The 23,373-nt window shown below is 44.7% G+C and overlaps 2 protein-coding genes and 1 long non-coding RNA gene across 8 annotated transcripts in view; 1 reads left to right on the plus strand and 2 right to left on the minus strand.

Moving 5' to 3' along the window:
- Window positions 1–11,653, plus strand: LOC106027769 (uncharacterized). Its single transcript, XR_001201353.3, has 3 exons — window positions 1–152; window positions 9,293–9,471; window positions 10,531–11,653. It is a non-coding gene; the product is annotated as an uncharacterized LOC106027769 (long non-coding RNA).
- Bcl7b (BAF chromatin remodeling complex subunit BCL7B) overlaps window positions 11,526–23,373 on the minus strand; it is a 14,530-nt gene continuing 2,682 nt past the window's right edge. For both annotated transcript variants that reach the window (XM_003470058.5, XM_063234308.1), the window contains exons 2-6: window positions 22,468–22,543; window positions 16,098–16,194; window positions 13,588–13,758; window positions 12,781–12,860; window positions 11,526–12,560 (exon numbers count right to left, since the gene is read on the minus strand). In XM_003470058.5, coding sequence (XP_003470106.1) covers window positions 12,468–12,560; window positions 12,781–12,860; window positions 13,588–13,758; window positions 16,098–16,194; window positions 22,468–22,543 — 517 coding nt within the window. In that variant the 3' untranslated portion in view covers window positions 11,526–12,467. The remainder of the gene's footprint in view (window positions 12,561–12,780; window positions 12,861–13,587; window positions 13,759–16,097; window positions 16,195–22,467; window positions 22,544–23,373) is intronic.
- The window catches only part of Tbl2 (transducin beta like 2), a 37,052-nt gene continuing 26,487 nt past the window's right edge, over window positions 12,809–23,373 (minus strand). For 4 of the 5 annotated variants that reach the window (XR_002791295.2, XR_010042376.1, XR_010042374.1 and 1 more), the window contains one exon: window positions 22,468–22,543. The gene's annotated coding sequence lies outside the window, so the exon portion shown is untranslated. Of the gene's footprint in view, window positions 12,861–13,587; window positions 13,759–22,467; window positions 22,544–23,373 lie in introns of those variants that run through there. The other variant, XR_010042375.1, reaches the window with a different exon arrangement.

The raw sequence follows: 23,373 nt of genomic DNA on the forward strand, positions 1-23,373 counted from the left end.
GCCGCGTAGTTAGGTTGCAGTGCACTAGAGGGCAGTCTGAAGAGGTGAAAGGTCACGTTATGTAAGCGATGGTGACAGACGCGCGGGCCTCCAGCGGTGAACTTAAAAGTGCGGGACAGCGGGGAACCGAGAGGCCTTGAAAGCTCAAGGAGGTCAGGCCAGAGCAGCCCCCTCACATATACAGACACTGCGCCATCTGTCACCGACGGCGACACCGACATCCGGGCACCGCTGTCCGTGTGGTGCGCCGGAGGGGGAGGGGGAGCGCGCGGCCAGGGGCTTTGTCTTTCCACTTGTGCGCCGCCCCCTTCTTAAAGGCGCCGCGTTCGGCCACGCCCGGGGATGGGTGGGTGGAACTGGCCTGTGAGGACGGTTTGGCGGGAAGTAACCCCCTCACCTTCCCCACGCAGCGCATTCCGGAAGAACGGCTTGAATCGCGCCCCTGATTATGCTAGAATTAGCGTATTCTGGACGGGAATGTAGTTGAGATCTGCGTTTTAATGTCCTGCTTGTTTCTTGGGGTGTACTTGAAAAGATAATGTGGGAGCGTCTTTGAAAAAATAATTTGAGAGGGCATCTGTGAAGCTACAACGAAACATGCAACCTGCAGTGTTTCCAGACTCAGTGCTGGCTGCTAGAGGAGAAAAAAGTAAGGCAGAGATTGCCTTAGAAATATAAGACAAATAATCAGAGCTCGTTATGGGGAGTGCTTACAAAGTTGGAAGTAGAAAATGGCAGTAACTGTGCCGGCGGGTGGGGAGCTTCCAGGTGCTCCTCCAAGCAGACGACACTCATAGTCAGACTGCTTGGGTGTCCACAACAATCAGGAGCGCACGCGTTAAATGTTGTGCTTGCTAAGTTGTTGCTTTGCTTCAGAGGTTTCCAGCAGGTACCTTCCCAGCCTGTTCTTCAGCAGGCTAGGCTCGCTGGTGTCTCTGAATCCAGATCCTTGTCTCTTTTTCTCCTTACTTCAAGGAAATCCGGGGCTTGGCTTCCATGGATACTTGGGAGGCTGAGGCAGGAAGATTGAGTTCCAGCCAACCTGGCTATTTAGCAAGACCTGTCTGGAAAAAATGCTAGGGACTAATTCAGGGCTCCTTTGGCTCAATGGAAGGGTGAGGGAGGAATTGTGTAATAAATCAACCAATCTCCCTGTAAGTGTGGTTCTAGGTCAGAGGGCCCCGCTATAAAACCTCCTGTGATCACCTAGCACAGAAGCAGCCATTTCTTCCACGAGGCATGGAAAAAGTCTACCAAGGCTATGTCATTTGAGCTCATTATGAGAGAAAAAAAAAGTTCTCTAGGCAGACAACTGGGGGCAAACATTCTAGGCTGAGAGAGCAGCAGGGTGAAGGCTATGGTTACGCTCAGGACATTGTGCCTAAAGTGTAAGGGTTTTGTGGCCAAGAGTGTCAGGTGGCCAGGGTGGCACTGGAAGTGGCCATTCTGGGCAAAGAGCTAAGAAGGGAATCCAGCTGGGGATGTAGCTCTGGGATAAAGCACTTACCTAGCATGTGTGAATCCCAGGATCCCAGCCCAACACTACCGAATAAATAGGAATTGTAGCTGGTGGCAGAGACTGAGGGCCCAAGTGGAGCAGAATGGGAAAGAGGCACAGACAGAGAGACTTAACAGGAAGCAGCACACGGGGATAGAGGCTAACGTAGACTTCACACAGAGTAAGCACTCCAGAAACATTAAAAAACAAGTTACTTAAACATTTGGAGATCTAAACTGGGACGTGGCTCACTGTGAAATGCTTGCCTGACATGCAAGGCCCTGGGTTCAGTCTACAGCACAGGGAAAAAATCTGCCCGCAGACCCAGCCTGGGTGATTGTGGCAGCGCTTGGGATGGGTGTGGGCTGGAGACCTATCCCAGTGTCTGAGAAGCAGGTTCATGAGATAAACGGGAAAATAGGGGCTGGGGATTTAGCTCAGCGGCATAAGCGCCTGCCTTGCAAGCAGGCAGTCGTGAGTTCGATCCCTGGTACCGATAAAAATGAAAAAGACAAAAAAAAAAAAAAAGAGATAAACGGGAAAATCAGCCAAGGGTTTGGAGTTAGGCATCCTGGAGAGCCATCTTCGACTCAGCAGAAATCTGGAAACACAAAGTGGAAATGGGTGGGGTTTTGTGGGCAGACTGCCAGCTGGAGCCCCAGGAACAACCAGAGGAGCTGAAGGAGTTCCCAGAATAAGAGTGCTGGGCCAGGGGTATATATAGCTCAGCGGCACAGTGCTGGTCTGGCAAGCGTGAGGTGGGGAGTTTTGATCCCTATATCTAACAAAACAAAATAAAATATTCAAGAACAGTGCTTGTCTTGGAGAAGAAAAATGATGGCTTTCTTTCTTTTCTTTTTTTTTCTGTTTAGAGCAGTAAGACACTGATTGAGCCCAGATCTATACACTGAACTACATCTCCAGTACTTTTTACTTTTTATTTTGAGATGAGTTCACTAAGTCACTGTCTTGCCCAGGTTGGGCCAGAACTTGTCATCTTCCTGCCTCAGCCTCCTGAGTAGCTAAGATTTTAGGCACATGCCTGGCTTGCCTGCTTAAATTTTTAAATTATTTTCTCTTCCTGCCATCCCAATCATGTCCAAAATTAGGCCTTAATTATTTCTAGTTTATGTAATTGCCTGCCTGGCAAGTGTGAGGCCATAAATTCAATCCCCAGTACCAAAAAATAAAGGCAAAAGCCATTACAGAAATAGTGTAAACTTAAAAAAAAAATTTTTTTTCTTTGGTATTGGGGATTGAACTTGTGACCTTGTACTTGCCAGGCAGGCCGTTATGCCGCTGAGCTAAATCCCTGGACCATTATAAATTTTTTTGGTTTTGGGGTTTATTTTGTTTTGATTTTTGTTTTTGAGACAGGGTCTCACCATGTAGTTCAGGCTGACCTTGAACTCGTACCCTAGGCAAGACTTAAACTTGTGGCAGTCTTCCTGCCTCAGCCTCCTGAGTGCTGGCATTATAGGTGGATACTACTACATCCCATAAAGTTTCTTTTTGGGGGGCTGGGGATTTAGCTCAGTGCATAAGCGCCTGCCTTGCAAGTGTGTGGTTGTGAGTTTAATCCTTGGTACCGATAAAGGAAAAAAAGTTTCTTTTTTGATACTGAGGATGGGAAGTTACAACCTTATGCTTGCCAGAGATAGGTGCTTACACCACTGAGCTGAATCCCCAGCCCTGGCTTTTGCCTTTAAAGTGTTTTAAAGGGCAACAAATGATGTCTTTTTCATGTAAAAAGTTCCAAAAAGGAAACATAAACATAGTTCAAAAAGAAATAACTTTTACAAAAAGTAGAACTCTAGCATTCACTGTGGCCTACTCTCCCCCTATCCCCCACGCTGGGAAGGTTAAACCTAGGACCTTCCTCAGCCTTTTAACACCATAATTTTTTTCTATTTTTGGTTCTGGAGTTTGAACTCAGGGCTTTTGCCTTGAGCTACATTCTCAACCTTTGTTTAATTTTAACTTAATTTAATTCTGTGGTACAGACATTACAAGCTTGGGCCACCTGGCTTACTTGTTGACTTTTCCAACGGGAGATGAGGACTTAAAAGCTTTGTTAAATGAAATGAGGGGAGGGCAATGTTTTGCACAGACCTTCCCCACTAGGCCCGAAGACCAGAGGAAAGCAAAGTGGAGTCACTCATGCTAAGTGCCACATAAACTGAAACTTTAAGGAAGCAGATAGATCCCAAAATAGACCAGCTTTTCTCAAAAGCAGGAGATTCCAGTCAACCTGACTCAGCGTCATAAGGAAGTCCCTTCTGCTTTAACCTTACAAAAAGTAATCTGAATAACCTGTTAAGCAACCGGCTCTTCTATTTTTCTGTTTCCTTCTGAGCCCACTGTTCTGTTGCCCAATGGGAGCTTTCATTCCATTTTGCAGAACACAAGCTGCCCTGCTTCGTAAGTCATAAATAAAAGCCAATTAGAACTGTAATGTGTTGTAAATTTGGCTTTTTGACCCCCCCCCCTTTCATATTGGGAATTTAACCCAGGGCCTTCACACTGAGCTACTTTCCAAACCTTCTATTTTTTATGTAGAGACAAGGTCTCACTAAATCATTAAGATACCCAGACTAGCTCAAATTTGTGATCCCCTTGCCTCAATCTCCCAAGTGCTGGGATCATAGAAGTGCATTGCCATGTCCGACTGATACCTCACATCCCTCCATAAATACCACACACAAATATTTCCCCCAAGTAATTATATTGCGGGTTATATTTTGATCAGTGAAATCAGTATGCAATGTGTACTTAGGATTCTTCACAGATGATCCACATTGTGAGAACTGATGATATATCTTTTTTTTCCTCTATTTTGCTTCAGTCTGTTAGTTTTCTTTTGTGTGCTTGTCACTGCTCTCTCCCCAGACTGATGGAACTCTTAAATCTCTTCCCTAACCCTAACTTCCTGTCCATTGCATCCTGTCCACTACCTGGTTCCCTGGAGCTTCAGGATAAAGCCAAACCTTTAGCTTCACGACCTCCATGATCTGTCCTGTGTCCGTCCTATTACTTTCTCTTTAGTAAAGCCAGCTACTTAGTTTTTTTTTTTTTTTAATCCATACCGGGCATTGAACTCACGACCACCTGCTTGCAAGTCAGGTGCTTATGCCGCTGAGCCTAATCCCCAGGCCCCTTAGATTTTGTTTTGTTTCTTTTTTTTTTTTTGTCTTTTTCATTTTTATTGGTACCAGGGATCGAACTCACGACCGCCTGCTTGCAAGGCAGGCGCTTATGCCGCTGAGCTAAATCCCCAGCCCCTTGTTTCGTTTTTTGAGACAGGGTCTCCTTATGTAGTTCAGGCAGGGTTTTATGTAGTTCAGGCAGGGTTTGAATACTATCAGTATGTACCCCAGGCTGCCCTCAAAGGGCTGGGATTCAAGTTGTGAACCACCCACCATGCCTGGCTAGGTTTTTTGTTTTTCCTGATACCAGGAATTGAACTCAGGACCCTGTGCTTCTCAGGCAGATGCTTATGCCACTGAGCTATGTCCCTGGCCCGTGGCTAGGTGTTAAAAATATTTCCCACTTTAAAAAAAAAAAAAAAAAAATATATATATATATATATATATTTCCCACTAAAATGATCAAGGCTAATTAAGAAAATGGCTGGGGCTGGCAAAGTCCCAAGTGTTAGTTTTAGAACATCTTGTTATACCAAAACATAGGAAATTGCTTAATGAATAAGGGTGAAATGTCCTAAGGCACAGGAGCCAGTACAAAGGATGCTAACTGGCTAAATGTGGAACAATTTAGACGTTAAAAACGACGGCTGGCTATGGTGACACAAATGTGTAACCCCAGCATGCAGGAGGCCAGCCTGGGCTCTATATGTAGTTAGTACCTAGGTACTTGGACAAGTCAAGATCAAGACCTTGTCTCAAAAAAAAAAAAAAAAAAAAAAAAGTTGGGGGGGCTGGGGGTAGAGCTGGCTGCAGGGCCCTCCTCTTCTCTTTCCTAGCATGCCCTAGTGCCACACACACACAAAAGCATGGATCATAACCTGTTGGCTATGAAAGGAATCCATGAGTGTGTAGTAATACCAAGAGAAAACAAAACCTAGAAGTGATTGTGGGTGAATAGATGTAAAATAGTGATAGATCAGCCAGGCATGGTGATCTGTCCCAACATGCCTATGACCCCAGGACTCAGGAGGCCAAAGCAGGAGGACTGCTTCAAATTCAAGGCCAGCCTAGGCTATACAGCAAGACCCTGTCTCAAAAACAAAACAACAATGACAAAATTGACCTGAATCTCTCAAAGAAAACAAAGATCATGGGGCAATTTACAAGTAACTGCCAAGACCCTTAAAAAATATCAGTTACACAAGTGTGATGTGGTGGTACATGCCTGCAGTGATCTCAGCATTCTTTTTCTTTTTAATTTTTTTTTTTTTTTTGTCTTTTTCCTTTTTATCAGTACCAGGGATTGAACTCACGACTGCCTGCTGAGCTAAATCCCCAGCCCCTGATCTCAGCATTCTAAGAGGTTGGGTAGAGTGACCACCACAAGTTCAAGGCCAATGAGACCTTGCCTCAAAACAAAAAAAAAAAAAAAAAAAAAGGGCTAGAGATTTAGCTCAGTGGAGTAAGTGCCTTCCTGGCAGGAGCAAGTTCTTGAGTTTGATCCCTGGTACCAAAAAAAAAAAAGCAAAAAACAGCCAGGCACAGTGGCACATCCCTGTAATCCCACTGCTTGGGAGACAGGAAGATTTTTTTTTTTAATTTTAAAGAGGGTAAAATTAAACAGAACAAAATAGATCATAAGGAAACAATTTTAAGAAACATGGATTTCAAAGCAAGACCACTGGAGATCTTCACTGTCTATCATATTGTCTCATTTTCTTCCAAATAGTTGTCCACATCTTCACACACAGTGAATACTTACTGAACATTATAGTATTAAACTAATTAGAACAGGATGATGAAGGTTTTTTTAGGTCTTCAAGACCAAACAATAGGGAAGTCAATAATGGCTGACATAATGTCTCTTGTTCTCTTTGAAATAACTGTCCATATCTTTACGTATGTTGAAATTAAACATAAGAGAGTGGACTAATATCATTCTGAACAGTGAATAATAGTATTGCTAGATTTTGTATCATAATGCTACAGAATTAGCACTGGGTATCTTAGTGTCTCTTCTTCAGAGTATCTGTTCATTACATCATGAATTATATAATCTGACAGTGTAAGTAATACAGGGTTTCAGTTTAAGCTAATAGGAAATTAAGGACAGTTACCGTAGTATATCCTGCTATTTTTGGGATAGCTGTCTGTGCCCTCAAATCTAGTACAAGTAGAAGACTGGAACAAAATAAAATCAAACTAAACAGAGCGATAAGACTAATGTGGCTTTTAAATCCGGATACACTATTAACAACGTCCTCTGCCTTCCTTTTTTAGACAGTTCTTCCCCTTTCCCTTTCTCAGGGTGCTTTATATATTTTGGGTTCCACTAACTCCTTTGGTTTTTAGATTAGGGGAGCAACCCATTATCTATCTAAGTGGTGTTGAACCTTTTTACCCGAGCTTGATCTTGAGCTGTATTCCTTTACTTACTAAAGGGAGGCAGGAGGATTACTGTGAATTCAAGGTCAGCCTGGACTACAAAGCAGGATATTGTCTCAAAAAACTAAAAAATATAGTATCAAAAAAATAAAAATAATTCAAATATGGGGTTAGGGATGTAGCTCAGTGATAGAGCACTTGCCTAGCATATGTGAGGCTCTGAGTTCAATCCCTAGTACTGCCAAAAAAAACAAAACAAAACAAAAACAAACCAACAAAGAAAAACATTCAAATATGCCTAAGTGTAGAACTTACCAATACCCAGAGGAAATCTACAAGTGGGGGGACTACCTCATGGTCATTCCGTGGCTTTCCCTCTTCTCTCATCCTCCTATCCCACATCTTATCAAGATTCGGTGGCGGTGGAAATTGTGGCCTGCATTTCATAGAAGAGTTTCAGTGAATTGGGGCAGAAGTGAAAGTCTATGAAATAACCAGAAGGGTTTCTGTTATATCTTTTTATCATCCTACATTGTTCTCTGTGGGCTCTAGCACTTACCACGCTATTTCCTATCTAGTTCTATTGGCCCCCAATGGGTGGGATTTTTTCTCCCAGCCCAGTACTGGAGATAGAACTTAAGCCCTTGCACTGAGCTACATTTCCAGTCCTTTTTTGTTTTATGTAATGATATTTAATTCACTAAATTGTCTGGGCGTGTGTACCACCATACTTGGCTCTGATGACTAGAATTTCTGACCTCCTCTTATGTCCCCAGTCTTAGCATCTGTTCAGAAAGTCACCATCCACACACCTCAAGTGCTAATTCCTCTTATTATTTTTCTCTCTTCCTTACCTTTTCTGATGCTTGATTTTGATGTTAGTCATTTATAGAAATCCTATTTGGCCTTTTGTCAAATCTGCCTGGTTATTTTTATGGTCTTTTATTGAACCCAGAGCCTTTGCACTGAGTTTACTCCTTTTTATTATAATTTTGGTGGAGTTTTTGTTTGTTGTTGGCCCATTGTTTTTTGTTTTGTTTTGTTTTGTTTTTGGTACCAGGATCAAACTCACACCCTTGTGCTTGCCAGGCAGGCGCTTACACCACTGAGCTAAATCCCCAGCCCAGCCTATTGGTTTATTGAGACAGGGTCTCACTGTGTAGTCTAGGCTGGCCTTGAATTCCTGGCAGTTTGTCACTCTCTACCTCCTGAGTGCTGGGATGACAGGCCAGCTCATTATTTTTTGAGTCAGGATCTTACTAAATGGCCCAGGCTGGGCTCAAACTTGTGATCCTCCTGCCTCAGCTGGGTTATAGGTGTGCACCACCAAGCCTAGCTCATTATAGTTTAAACACCTTTAACAATCTTCAATTGAGCATAGGCTGGTCTCAAACTTGTAAGAATCCTCCTGCCTAGGCCTCCCCAACCCTGGGATTATAGGTGTGTGCCATCACACCCAGCTTCCTGTCTCAAAATTGGGAATGTAGCTCCTCCAGTAGTAGAGCCCTTAGCCAGGAGCCTAAATTCATGCCTATAATCCGAGAGGCTGAGACAGGAGCTCTGCTGTGAGTTCGAGGACAGACTGGACTACAAAGTGAGACCTCATTTCAAAAAAAAAGAGCACAGGGCTGGGGATTTAGCTCAGTGGCATAAGCGCCTGCCTTGCAAGCAGGCAGTCGTGAGTTTGATCCCTGGTACCAACAAAAAGGAAAAAGACAAAAAAAAAAAAAAAAGTTAAAAAAAAAAAAAAAAAAAGAGCAGCAGAGTACTTGAGAGCTAGTTTTCATCCCCAACCCTGAAAAAAAATCTTTCTGTACTACTCATTTGATAACTTAGAAGTGTGTTAAGGTTTTTTTCTGTTTACTGTACTGGGTATTGAAACCAGGGAGCATGGAGCCACAGTCCCCTTGCCCTTTTTTTTTGTACAGTCCCCTTTCTTGTTTGCATGTCTTGCTTGATGTTTTGGCATTAAGATGTGGTATGCCTATGCAGTCCAAATTGGCTTTGACCTCCCTATATAACTCAAGTGTTATGGATTAAGAACTGGTGGTCAACACCAGCTGGATTACATCAGCATACTGCATAGATGTTCCACCTGAGGAAAGTTGCCAGCATAGAGACATGGAGGCGAACCTAGGCATTGATGTGTTGAAGCATTAATACGTTGAGGTATTGTGTGTTCTCCTATGTGGTGCTGTTTGAGCTGTTAGGTTCTCCTGGAAAAGCTTTGGTCCTCACATCAAGGATTGCTTCCTGGTTCCAGGGAGGAAGACAGGAAGACGTGTGCATCTTGGCCTCTAGGATGAACTCGTCACATTGGCTTCCTGGCAAGTACTCAACTGTGCTTGTTGGAGGAGGAACTAGGGGCTTCCGTGTCGTTGAGGATGGCTGTGGCACTTTTCAGCACACCTGGTCTTTGTTGTGTGACTTCTTGGCTCCAGGGTAAGAACCCTCAACCTGACCGGCGCAGACCCCAATGATACAGGAGACGCTCTTGCGGGCGACAGTTAACTGCTGCTTTATTTACGTGGGCTCTGGTTTATATATTTGGCCGTGACCAATCACAGGCTGCCACGAGGAAGCAGGGCGGGAATGGGACGCAGGCTCTGGCTACTATATCCAGCTGTGGCCAATCAGGGGTTGCCACAGAGTACGGAGTGAGCACGAGGTGTGCACGGGTTGGCTAATTTAAAGAGGGACGTAGCGCATTGCGGAAGCTGGCGTGGTCCTTAGTCCCAGGTGGGGTATGGTATGTTGAGCGCCTGCGCCCAACACAACCTACCAGCACAGCTCCTTCACCCTGCTGGCACAAACTCTCTAGCTTCCACCAGTGACCTTTGAGCCTTCCCAGCACGGATCCGTAAGAGACTGGCATGAGTTTTTGTGGGCTCTGGACCTCCAGTTGGACTTGTGGGAGGCATTGTCATGAGCTCTGGGTTTTCATCTGGACTCATATGGGACACTGCTGTGGGATTTAGGCCCTTGACTAAATATTCTATATCCTTCGTGTTGCGGATAGATTTCCTGCAGTTTCTTGTGTTAACTCTGGGTGGCCATCATAAAACAGTATAATAAACTCCATGTCCTAATTCTAATTGTTCGGCAGTGGGGATTTAGCTCAGTGGCCTAAGCGCCTGCCTTGCAAGCAGGCAGTCGTGAGTTCCATCCCCGGCACCGATACAAAGGAAAAAGACAAAACAAACAAATTCTAATTGTTCTGTGCACAACCCCTGACTAAAACACCAAGCTTACATCAAACTCACAGTCCACCTGCCCCTACCTCCCAAATACTAGGGTTATAGTCGTGAGCCACAGTACCTTGCATGTTACGTGAATTTCCTTAAGAACAAAACAAAGTAGGGATGATGTAATAGGTACTGGAACTTCCATGCTAGTCTCATACCTGAAGCCCCTGTGAGTTGCTTCAGAGTATACTAAAATGAAACTTCAAGCATACAGAATACTGGCTTCTTTCCAACCATGACTCTTGTTTTCTTTTAGAATCAAGAAAAGAATTGAAGACACAGATTTGTGATTGCCCAAGCCTGAGGGGAAGGGAAAATGGAGAAAGCTTGCTTACTACAAGGTTTTGCTTTGTTCTGCAGTTCTAGGGAACAACCCAGGGACATTAAAAATTGAGGTACATTCTTAGCACTTTTTAAAATTTTGAGACAGGAATCTGGGCACAGTGGTGCATGTCTATAATCCAAGCACTTGGAAGGCCGAGGCAGTGGGACTGCTGTGAACTCCCTAGGCTACATAGGGAGTTCAAGGCCAGCCTAGAGTATGATTTACAAGTGCTTTTTCTTTTTTGGGGGATCGAACTCAAAACCTTGCGCTTACCAGGCAGGTGCTTAGGCCACTGGGCTAAATCCCTGGCCCCAGCCTAGACTATAAAGTGAGGCCCTGACCAAAAATTCTTTGAGATAGGGTCTCATTAAGTCTCCCAGGCAGGACTTCAGCATGGTGACCCTCCTGCCTATTTCCTGAATAGCTAGGATAAAAGGCATGGGCCATCATTCCAGGCTTGTATAAGGTTTTTGTGTGGTGTAATGACAAAGTTCAGAGCTATACAGTGGTGATGACTACATCATGTACTTAGTATCACTCAACTGTGCACTTCAGTTTAACATGAAGCTGGGTGCAGTGGCCCATGCCTGTAATCCCAGCACTAGGGAGCCTGAGGCAGGAGGGTTGCAATGAATTTAAGGCCAGCCTGGATTATGTAGAGACCCTGTCTCAAAAAACCTGAAAGAAAGTTTTAAATGGGTATCTTACATGTATTTTACCACAATTTCAAAAAGTAAAATAACTCATGAGTCTGTCTCAAGCACCTGGTTGCACTCTGAATAAAGCAGGACTCAAAGGAGCTGCCAACCCCCAAGAGAGTCTCCAAGCCTTCAAGTGCAGAGCGCTTTGCAGTGGACAGCACAGGTGCTTGGCCACCCAGCCCTACCCACAGCCTCCGAGAATGAAGAACTCAGAGACCAACAGGACATATTTCAAATAGTTTAATTTTAAAAATATTCTATTCAGTGCTAAAATAAGTCTTCACTTGCTGTTGCCCATTTCCATTTTCTTAAACTTCTTTTAAACAAAAAATAAAATCACAAAGTTCAATTAACCATGCAGATTTTAAAAAAAAGGGGGACCTTTCTAGAAAGTCTGAGCTGAGGAGTACTGTGGAGGATGGGTACTATTGTCAGAACCTTGATCCTTGCTGGGGTGGGTGGTGGCAGGAGGCAGGGTACACTGGAATGAAACGTATAGGTGAAGACAGGAAGCTGCATGTGTGCATATGCAAAGGGCCAGGACAGTTACCCGGACAGGGCTGTCAGCAGCGGGAGCACCCAGGAAAGGCGGCACCTCCAGAGGACTGGGCAGAAGCGCCAGGATGGCAAGAAACTTACAGGGACTTTGTGCCCATGGGCAAGAAAGACCCTTCCTTGGGGGGGGGGGCTCACCCAGTCCACCCACGTCTCCATCCAGTCCTCCAAAGGGGACCACAGGGTGGGCCCAGGCCCTGCAGAAGTCCCACAATCTACAGTCTTCAATCAAGTTCAAGTAACCTAGGCACTCTCTTCCCCAGAGGTGCCCTCCATATCTTTCTCCTGAAGAAGCGCCAGTAGTTCTGCCCAGAGGCTCTGGAGCAGAGAATGCTACTGGGAGGTGACAGACGAACCCTGGAATGGCAGAGGCTCCAGCCTGTTCGGGTGCAAAAGGACATAAGCACTCCTCTTTCCAGGAGCAAGCTGACACAAGTGTCAGGGACAGGACGATGACACTACAACCCTAGGTCCTACACCAGCCTTTCAGCCCAGAGGGCTCCCATGTGCAGGCTCTGAACCCTGGTGCTACCCTAACCCCAGTGACACCGCACAGCCAGAGCCAGAATGCAATAAATAGAGGCAGGGCCAGGAGGAACGCGCTGGTCAGTGCTAGCTCTCGGAGGCTGTCTGCGGCACAGCAGGCTGGTCCACACAGAAGCGCTTCAGTGGTGGGGCACCGGAGTCCTCCTCCTCCTCGGCCATCTAGTGGGAGCAGAGCTGTAAGTGGTAGGGACTGGGTGAAAGACCCTCACTCCCACCCAGTAACATCCTGGAGTCTGCCCTCTGCCTCCTTGAAAATACCCACTTCCCTCCCAAGACCAAGATGTAGCATGCCTGGCCGGAGCACACTCAACGCTGTCCATGTGACCTCAGCACAACTGTCCTTGCCCTGCAAACAGGGAAGGCCAAGGGGCCTCCTTACCTGGGTCTCCAGCGGGACTGGTTCTTCCTTTGTAAGGGTGGGAGGCTCATCAGCAACTTCTGAGGCAGGCAGGGAGGGTTCTGAAAAAGCAAGGTGAGCCCAAGTGCAGGCCTCACAGAGGCAGGCGGCCCTGAGCGTTGGCCTCACCCCGGGCAGCTGTCCAAGCCGCAGCGAGGTGAATTTGTCAAGATGGAGGAACAGTGGCCTACTGGGGCCAGGAGTCTGATGAGGAACCACAGTCACTAATGGTAGATGATATACAGGGAGAGTACAGCTAAGTCAGAGGCCACCATCCAGGCAGGCTGGGAGCCAGCCCATCCTCCAGCTGTCTAGACCAAGCATTCCAATCCTGACAGCGGTCCCACTGTTAGGAGAGGGTTGCTATGAGAATTAAAGAATACACAGAAGGAGCCCAATAGTGAATGGAAAATAGTACACAGCAAATAGAACCTGCACTTGCGATTACCCACAGAGAAACCAGCTCTGTTTTGTGGCTTGCTATTAACAGGTCATGCACTAGGAGAAGCTACCAAGGGCCAAAGACCTATACACATCTATATACTAAGAAATCCCAGGATATAATGCAAAGAGTATTAACTCTGATGTTAGGACTTAGGGTGACAGATTCCATCAGTTTTAGACTGCATCTCACTAGACCCGGCCAACTCTGAACTCACTATGTAACCCAGGATGGCCTCAAACTTGGGATCCTTCTATTTCAGTCTCCCAGGTGCTGGCATAAAAGAGAAAAATCAGGCCAGAGGCAAGGTCCCTCTATGATACTATCCTGGGCCACCCACAACTCACCCTCAAGGATCTCCTGGCCCAGAGTAGGGGGCTGGGAGTCATCAGTGCGAAAGTCAGAGGTATGTGCGGGGCTCAGGGACTCGCTCTGCTCAGGACTGGGGCTCGAGTTGGTGCTGCTGTCCACCTTGAGCTGATAGACATCAGACACGGAACTCTGGTTGCTATTTTCATCTGAAAACCAAACACAACAAGGGCACCAGCTGAGGCAGGCATGTTCAAGAGAAACTCAATCCAGGACTGGGAAGCTGGTGTCCCTATAGGCAGTCTTGGGCACAGTGGGCACTATGTCGCTGCTGCAGACAGTCCCTGAAAAGGGGGACACTCGGGGGGGTTCCTGTACACTGCCAATTGTTTGCAGTCTATGGGGATTAATTAAACACATTCTATTTGACTACACATATTCTCAGCACCGGCTGGAGATTTAGCTCAGTGGCATAAGCACCTGCCTTGCAAGCAGGCAGTCGTGAGTTCGATTCCCAGTACCGATAAAAAGGAAAAAGACAAAAAACAAAAACAAAAACATATTCTCAGCACCAGTGCACCAAAACTTTCAGACTTTGGGAGGTTTGGGTTATGCTTATTTGTTTCTTTTTTTTTTTTTTATTGGTACCAGGGATTAAACACCAACTGCCTGCTTGCAAGGCAGGGGCTTATGCCGCTGAGCTAAATCCCCAGCCCCTGCTTGTTTCTTCATTAACACCTATTAAACTTGAGTCTGCTCTTTCCTCACTTCCCAGTGGAAGGACAGGTGGAGCTGTGACCACAATCAGTACTTCCCATGTTTCTCACATCATCCAGGAAATGCCAGCATTAGCCTGGCACTCCTGAGTATCTAAAGGAGGCTGGGGTCTGGAGGTCGTCAGCTCACATCTTTGGTTGCCCCATTCCTCACAGATGAGGAACTACCACTTGGGCACTCTCTGAGGGCTCAAAGTCATCATGTAAAAGGAAAAACAAAAACAAAAAACAAAACAACCACAGCTCTATCCTCTCCCTCCCCTCCAGGGGCAGGTCACCAAATCGATGTCTTCTGCTGAGTTGACTTGTACCTGCTCTGTCCTCTCCTCCAGTTCAGGGCTCATTTTCATCTTTTCTTTTCTTTTCTTTTCTTTTTTTTTTTTTTTTGCTGGTAATGGGGATTGAACTCAGGGCCTTGTGCATGTTAAGCAAGTGCTGTGCCTCTGAGCTATAACCCCAGCCCCAAGGCCTCACTGCCTCTTGCATGTGCTCTGTGACAGCCACTAAGTGTGCTGCCCTAACACTGCCAAAATAATCAACCCAAACCTTTGCATGGACCCTGCCATCTACAGGATGCCTCTTAGCGTGCACTGGAGATGGCCCAATGACCACATGCAAAATCCAGCTGATTTCTGGCCTTAATGACTGCTATTCTGCCACATGCAGCCTGGGCTCCTGAAAGCTCCATGCTAACCCAAGGGCTCTTCATGCACAGTCCCCTGTGCTGCTAAGACTGCCTTGCCCAGGCTCCGTGGAAAGCCATACACCTGTGGTACAGCAGTCCTGCTCCCTGGCTCATCTAGAGAAAAGCTCACACTCTCTGTGATGCCCCTCTTAGGCCATGCGTTACCCTGCACTCACTGCTGCACACACCTATGTGGCAGGCTCTCTGCCTGTAACACATAGCCCGACACACAGCAGGAGCTCATTAACCATTTCCTGAATGAAGAGGAGATGGGCACCAGACTGAGGAAATGCAGTCTTGTAAGCCTTCCAGACTCATGATTATTAAACACCCCACACAGAGCTAGAGAACCGTCTTCTGTATTTTCCTTCCCAGATGCCACTGACCTTGGTGGGGTAGAAGAGTGAGGGGCTACTGTATGCCAGGCTGGCTCCAAGTCTCATTCCAAAGAGAAGACTGAAAGGCCACTGAAGTCTTCATTCCTACAAAGACCTCCATCCTTCACGCTAAAGTGGATTTTATTATATAAAAAGACTAAGACTAGGGTCACATGTGAGCTGTGATACTCTCCTGTGCACATCAATTTCCTAAACGGGGATGATAATAACTACCTGGTTTTATTAAAGGCTGGATGGATTAAAATGAGCAATGGAGGTGAAGTGCTTTGTAAAACAATAACTGCCATGTAGCTGAGAAGGACGCTAAAAGGTAGCATTGTGGTTCAGGACTGACAGAGGCAGGGTTGGTTAGGAGACAGAGCCTTGCTCTGGGTAGCCTATCATAAGATGTAACCATTCCAACTAAAGAAAAGCAAGCTTCTGGTCCAGAACATCAGGATCCAACACAGGGTCTGCAACGTATGAGTTATATAACTTTACACATCGCTCCAGTTTTCTACAATGGAAAATGAGGCTATTACTGTCTACCTTGCAGTTACTATGAGACGTAAATAAAAGAGTTGTGTGAAGTGCCTAGCAAAATCCCAGCAGAGACATAGGCAAGGAGATGGTATGCAAACTACTCTTATCCTTGGGAGATCATCTAAGGTTCCTTTTTCCTGCAAGGAAGACATACAGATGCAACTCACCCTGAAATTCAAGAAGGAGAGAGGAATTGGCTGAGGCATCAGAGGGAAAGCCATTAGGTTCCCGGGCTGCTGAACTGTTCGATTTTGACTTTTCTTTCTAGAAAAGGAAAACAAGAGGAATATGACAGAGCCAAGCAGGAGATCCACAAAGAGGGAGAAAGGTTCTCTGCTATGTGAGAACCTACAAAGGTTGGGGGAATAGGACTAACCAGGAAGGAGGAGAGCAGCTGAGATTCCAGGGAGCCAAGGATAACAATATCCTGGCCAAGGTGCTTCTCAAGCCTCAGCATCTGTGTAAAATGAAGCCTTTTAGAGTGAATAAGCAGAATCAAAAGTGAGCAGCAAGTGCTTTTGCCTCTCCTGGAGCTCCCTGTGGCTCTCTTTCACTCTGATCATATGCTCCGCACAGCCCTTCCCAGTGTGGATAGGCACACTGGGAAACACAACACTCATCTGAGAAGATCTGTCTCAACAGCCAGCAGAAGAGAAAAAGGGACTACCAGTGGAACAAAGAGAGTCCCTATATCTAGCACGCATGCTGCAGAGGACAAAAGGACCCCTCACTAGATCCACTGCTGAAGGCTCATCCCCGTGCATTCTAAAAGATCACTCACTGCATGTTTGCCTGTGCCTCTGACATCATTTCCATCAAGCAGGATGTAGCTCATATGCATAAGGGAATCACAGATAAGTGGTAGCTTATAACCAGCAAGCCAGAGTGAAGGAAATCATCAATCTAAGCTTTTGAAAATGACAGTATTTCAAAAGCCAAAAGTATAAAACCTATGTCACCTCCAATTTACCAGTTTGTACCTTTTCTACATGTTAATTATTAGAGATATGTAAGTAGCACAACACAACTTAGTTTGTAAATAAATCAGCTATATATATTTATGTACATCCTTACCATATTCTTTTTTTCCCCAGCCTTGGGGATGGAACCGAGGGCCTTGTACATGCTAGGTAAGTGCTCTACTTCTGAACTACATCCCTAGACCTTGGTTTTTCATATGCAGATATAATTTTAATGTAATTACAAACACTACCATTTTACTATACATGCTACGTAAACCTATTTTTAATAGCTATGTAATATTCTATAGACCATGACGCATTTAATCAAATCCCAACTCTTGGCCATTTATCTTTAACTCAGATTGTACTTTATTATTACTTTACTAGTATGAAGCCCTAATGCTCAAATTGCCCTTTTTTTCTGAATTACCTCCTTCACTAATTTGTACAAACATTCCTCATGGATCAAAAGTATAAACAAGAGCCGGGCATGGTGGTATATGCCTGTAATCTCAGCACTCAGGAGGCCTACCATGAATCTGATTGACCTATATAGTTAGTTTGGGCCAGCTTGGATTACATAGCAAAATATTATGTCTATAAAACAAAAAAGTCTCCACATTGTTGTTCTTGAAATATACTGTACCTCACTGCTTTCTATAATGACATGGCAGGGTTGGGGCATAGTGCAGAGTCTCTTGTCTAGCAGACACAAAGCCTTAGGTTCCAACACAAATGTCACAAAAAATAAAAAGGACATAGAAACATATTTGATGTACCAGTTTTACAGCACCCACACCAACATTTGGCTTTACCATTACCTTTTTATGATCTCTTAGTGATTATGTTTTTGTTGCTTTTTGAGATAGGGTCTCACTATGTAATTCAGACTGGCCTGAACTCACTATGTAGCCTAGGCTGGTCTCAAACTTGCAGTGATCCTCCTGCTTCAGTCTCCCAAGTGCTGGGATTGCAGGTGTGTGCCACCATGCTTGGCCTACTTTAGTGGTTACTTGCCCACATAAAACAGTATTAACTATACAAAATTCTGAAAATATAGAAAAAAAGAAAATCATCTGCAGGGATAACCTGCACATATTTATATGAAAAAGGATTACTGTATGTCTTACATTTTGCTTTTCCTTCCTCCCTCACTATAATAAATATTTCACTGAATAACCTTCTATAAGTGGGGTGAAGACAGTACTAGGGTTTGAACCCAGGGACTTTGTACTGAGCTGTGGCATCTTTTGTAACTGTTACAAAGTTTTATGCAATTGGGTATACACTAACTCTGTGAATTCCTTCAATGTAATCTTCAGTTTGCTTGAAATTTTTAAATATTACAAACAATACCGCAAAGCCCAACATTGTAGATGTACTGTTAACACATCATGATTAACTCCCAAGAATGAAGTCCTTATGCTACTCGTACCAAATTTGTGCTAATGGACTGTCCCATCAGCAGCTGTCCCATTCCTTGATCTATTTCATATTTTTTCCTTTGACCAGTTTGATCATCATGCTTTCCACCTTTCCTACTGCCAAGAAGGGAGATCACCTGGTGGTGAACCTCAGTCCCGAGCTCATACCACAAACACTGGAAGAAAACTCACTGCCCTTTTAAATCAGCAAAAGGGAGACACTTATAAAGAAATCAGCCAGAACTACAGTATCACCCTATCTCATCCCTTGGGTGATTCAGAACAAACTTCGCTTACTATAATAAATTCTCCACCCACAAGCGGGCCTGTCCACCACTGTGTGAACATGCAAAGCAACAGCACTTTAAACAGGGTACGCTCAAGAATCTGGCCCACCCCAATATTAGATGCTGAGCACTTCCGGGCAAGGGCCCCAGCTTTGTCTGCAGGGGACAGTGAGTTGGGGATTATCCCCAGAGCTCTCCTGAATTGCTGTAAGCTAGCTGTACTCGGGCTCTGCACTCACCTGGAGGAAAGCCCAAGTTGGCTGAGTCTCAGTGAGGTGGGAGATCCCGCCCCACGTTATGCAAGATCCAGACCCAGGTCGTCAGGCGCAAGAGGAGAGCACCACTGTGGTGCGAACTGTTGGGGAGCAAACGGCCACCCTGGAGACCCCTGATATTTACCCAGGAACTGCTGGGTGCCAGCATGCCTAGAAATGGGCTGCCTTCAGAAAAAGGCAACTCCAGAGGAAGATGCTTGGGGCCCTAGGGCAGAAGATGTCAGATGGCAAACAGGGAAGGCTGAGTCCTGGCACAGCCTCAGTTCACCTAGAGGGAAGCCAGGGCTCAGTGTTGCAGATTAGCAGCCAGAGCAGTCAACAGTGAGAACGGGAACATAGAAGGTACCCCTGACACTGGGCAGCTACAGCACCATGATGTCCACAGAAGAAAATACTGATGCATGAAAGGATGGAAGCCAAACACAATGAGTCTCCTTGGAAATGCAGGCTGGAACTGCAAATTGAGGCAGTATGGCATAAAAACTTTAACTGTTCAGAATTAAAATCAAGTGATAAGTTTAGTAGAAACAGATATAACTGAAGAAAAGATTTATGAGTGAAAATTGCATCAAGCTCAGAATGGTTGAGAATGGTGCTGTGTGCCTAATCCCAGCAATCAGGAGCCTGAGGCACAGGGACCACCGTGAGCTCAAGGCCAGCCTGGTCTACAGAGCAAGTTCAAAGCTAGCATAAGCTCCATGGTAAGACCCTATCTCAAAAAAAATTATCAATTATTAAAATTGTCTGCATAAAATTGAACATTTCAGTTACTTGGGACATTATAACAGAGAATTTCTACAAGTTAGATGAAAAAAAAGACTACCTGACCAAACAGAAAAATGAACAAAAGACTTTAAACAGGCACTTCCTAAAAAGGTAATGCAAGACTTCTCACTGACTAGGTACTCAGTCTCGCCATCAGTGACATAGTAAGCCATCAAATGAAGACCATAAGGAGCTTTCTGACTAAGTCTAACCGTGCCATGAGCTGATGAGGATATGAAGCAATGAAGAACTCTCATATTTCTGGTAGGAATATAAATGTGTATAACCACTCTGGAAAACAAGTCAGCATTAGAGAAACATGTGAAAACACATGCACCCTCAGGTCTGGCAACCCTACTCCTGGGAACACTTTCCAGGGAGAACACACAACACACTGACCTGGACCTGAATGAAAAATATTTGTAGGGTCATTGCCCTCCTCACTCTAAAGCAAGACAAACCCAAATAGTCATCTACAGGAGAATCGGAAGGATGATGATACAGTCAGATGATGACATACCACACAGGTACGGGTGCAGGGAGCACATTTTTGAGCCTGCTTAAATCTGCACTTTTCAGGATTAAGATCATTAGCCTTGGATGCCATTTTGTCATATATATATATATATATATATATATTCATATATATATGAATATATAATGAGAGAGAGAGCGTGCACAAGAGCACAAAAGAAAAGAGAGAGAGAGAGAGGTGCATGGTGGCACATGTCTGCAATCCTAACTACTCAGGAGGCTGAGGCTAGAGGATCACAAAGAAGGCCAGCCTAGGCAACTTACTGAGGTCTTATCTCCAAAAAAAGATTTGGATATAGATCACTGGTAGAATTTGCCTGGGTTTATCCCTAATACTGCAAAGCAAAATAAAAACAACAACAACTGGGGCTGGAGATTTAGCTCAGCGGCATAAGCACCTGCCTTGGAAGCAGGCAGTCATGGTACCGGTAAAAAGGAAAAAGACAAAAAAAAAAAAAAAACCAACAACAACAAAAAAAAAACCCTGGAAGTGACTAGTCTCTTACCATGGAGGCTGAGGCAGAAAGATGGCATAAACCCAAGAGTGCAAGGCAAGTCTGACAAAATAGCAAGACCTTGTTTCAAAGTAAAAAAAAGAAACTGAAGAAAATAAACAAATAGTTTCAAACATGAATTTTTATAAATATAATGCTGGGTCCAAACAAAATATAAAGTCAAAATGTTTAGGCTGGGCATGGTTTAGCCCACCTGTAATCCCAGCACTTGGGAGGCTGAGGCAGGAGGATTGTGGCAAGTTTGAGGCCAGCCTGGGCTACATAATGAACTCAAGGTTGAACTACACAGCAAAACCCTGTCTCAAAACAAAATAAAACAAGTTAAAAATATCTATCTATCTATCTATCTATCTATTTATTTATTGCCACCAGGGATCAAACTTACAACCGCATGCTTGCAAGGCAGGTGCTTATGCTGCTGAGCTAAACCTCTGGCCCCAAAAATGTTTATAAGTGATAAGAAAAGCAGAAGGATAGTGATTACCTCTAGAAGGGAAAAGCCTGTCCAGCAAAGTGACACAGAAGTTTCTAGAGAGTTGGCAATTTTTTGTTGCTGTTGTTGGAAGCAGGATCTCACTATGTAGCCCATGCTGCCCTCAAATTCAGGGTCATTCTCCTGCCTCAGTCCTGAATGCTGGGATCCCAGGTGTGTGCCACCAAACCTGGTAGCAATATCCTTTTATCCCTTCCCCTCCTCTCATACTGGCGATCAAACCCAGGGGCCCACTCTACCACTTTTAAAACATTTTGAGAAAAGGTCTCATGAAATTGCCCAGCATGGCTACATACATGTGAACCTCCGGCTTCAGCTTCCCTAGTAGCTGGGGTTATTGGAGTGCCACTGTACTGGACTCTTTTTTTGACCTGCATGGTTGATAGTAAGGATATTAGCTTTGTATGTATTATACTATACAATTCTGTTTTACATGCTTCCCTGTGTTTTACATTCAAAATTTAAAACAACAACTAGGAAAAAAAGTTGGAGACTACAGAAGTATTCATCACCAGGGACTGTGCAGCCAACTACCTCCTCTGCAAATAAGAGAACACAATGCCAGAGTCCACAGGAACAGCTCTAACCACACTTATGGGTGCACAAAGAGTGCCCAAGATCAAAGCTGAATGAAAGACAAAAAAATACAAGGTTATAGTAAAATGTGTATGATACACACACACACACACACACACACACACAGGTAAGAAACAACACAATGTATTTTTCAAGAATACACAGCATCAGACAAGCATAGTAGTATACCCCTGTAATACCAACACCCTGGAAAGCTGAGGCAGGAGGATCAAAAGCTTGACTAAAGCCTGGGCAATTTAGTGAGACTGACTCAAAAATGATCTGTATCAGTTGAGGGTGCAGCTCAGTGATACAGCACTGGCCTAGCACATGTGAAGCAGTGGGTTCAGGGGGCACTGCTGTGTGCCAAGACCCTATACGGACAAATGTCAGGCAGATAACATGCCTGGGCTGTTGCTTGTCCAGTCCTGGGAAAGCAGAATGGGTTAAAGGAAGGCAACAGGTAGGACAAGCCAAAGAGAAGCACTCGTGCAACAATGACAAAGGACACCCTCAACTATTTTCAGCTGAGACCTGAAGAGGTAATCAGAAAGAGAGAGAGAGAGAGAGAAAGAGAGAGAGAGAGAGAGAGAGAGAGAGAGAGAGATGGAGAGAGAGAGAGAGATGGAGAGAGAGAGAGAAAGAGACAGAGAGACAGAGACAGAGACGATACCTTTTTGTTGTCTGGATTTTCTTCCACACTTACCTCCTTGCTGTCTGTCACAGGAACCCATTTAAATATCCTAAGGGATGTGTCACCCACAGTCACCCACTTTTTCTCCCTGAAAGAAAGGCAATTCTTAGAATATAACTCCAAAATTAATTTCCTGTTCATTAATTTGTGCTCTTCTGTTTCTCAATGGATCATTCCTTCAATCCCAATGTCATCAGATTATACCTGAAATGCTGCTGTGAACAGCAAATACACTATGACAGTTTGAGGCCACTTTGGAGAAGAGATTAAACAACAGGCTGAGGAATCTGCACACATTTCTTTTGTTTTTTCCTGCAGTGAGGGAATTAAACTCAGTGGAAGGCAGGTGCTCTACCCTAGCTAGCTCCGCAGCACTTTGGTCCCTGGCCCAACCGAATGATCCTCAGCCTCCTGAAAAATTGGGATTACTGTCATGCACCATCAAACCAGATCACGGGGTCTTTTTCACTCGTGAGTTACTTTGTGTGCTTTTTATCAAATGTGTAAGTTTGTGTGTGTGAGAGAGATACTAGGGATCAAACTAGGGCTATTCTACCACTTTTTATTTTTTATTCTGAAACAAGGTCTCTCTAAATTACCCGGGAGGGAGCTGAACTTTCAAGTCACCTAATGTGCTGAGATTACAGCCACTGTGACCAGTGTGAACTCCGTATTTCTAAAGTATACTGCAGTCTGTGACAGTTGCTTGTAATCCTAGCATTTGGGAGGCTAACCCTGGGCTATCTAGTGAGTTTGTTGTGAGCCTGAACTACATTGTGAGGTTCTGTTTCAAAAAAACAAACATATTAAATTAAAAAAATTTTGAGGCAGGGTCTTACTAAATTTGTGATTTTTCTGCTTCAGCCTAACAAGTAGCTATGATTAACACATTAACAACTGGGCTGTATATTGTATGTC

The sequence above is a fragment of the Cavia porcellus genome, unplaced genomic scaffold (genome assembly GCF_034190915.1).
Source record: "Cavia porcellus strain 051 isolate PalLab524CR breed Dunkin Hartley unplaced genomic scaffold, mCavPor4.1 scaffold_23, whole genome shotgun sequence".
Classification (NCBI taxonomy): domain Eukaryota; kingdom Metazoa; phylum Chordata; class Mammalia; order Rodentia; family Caviidae; genus Cavia; species Cavia porcellus.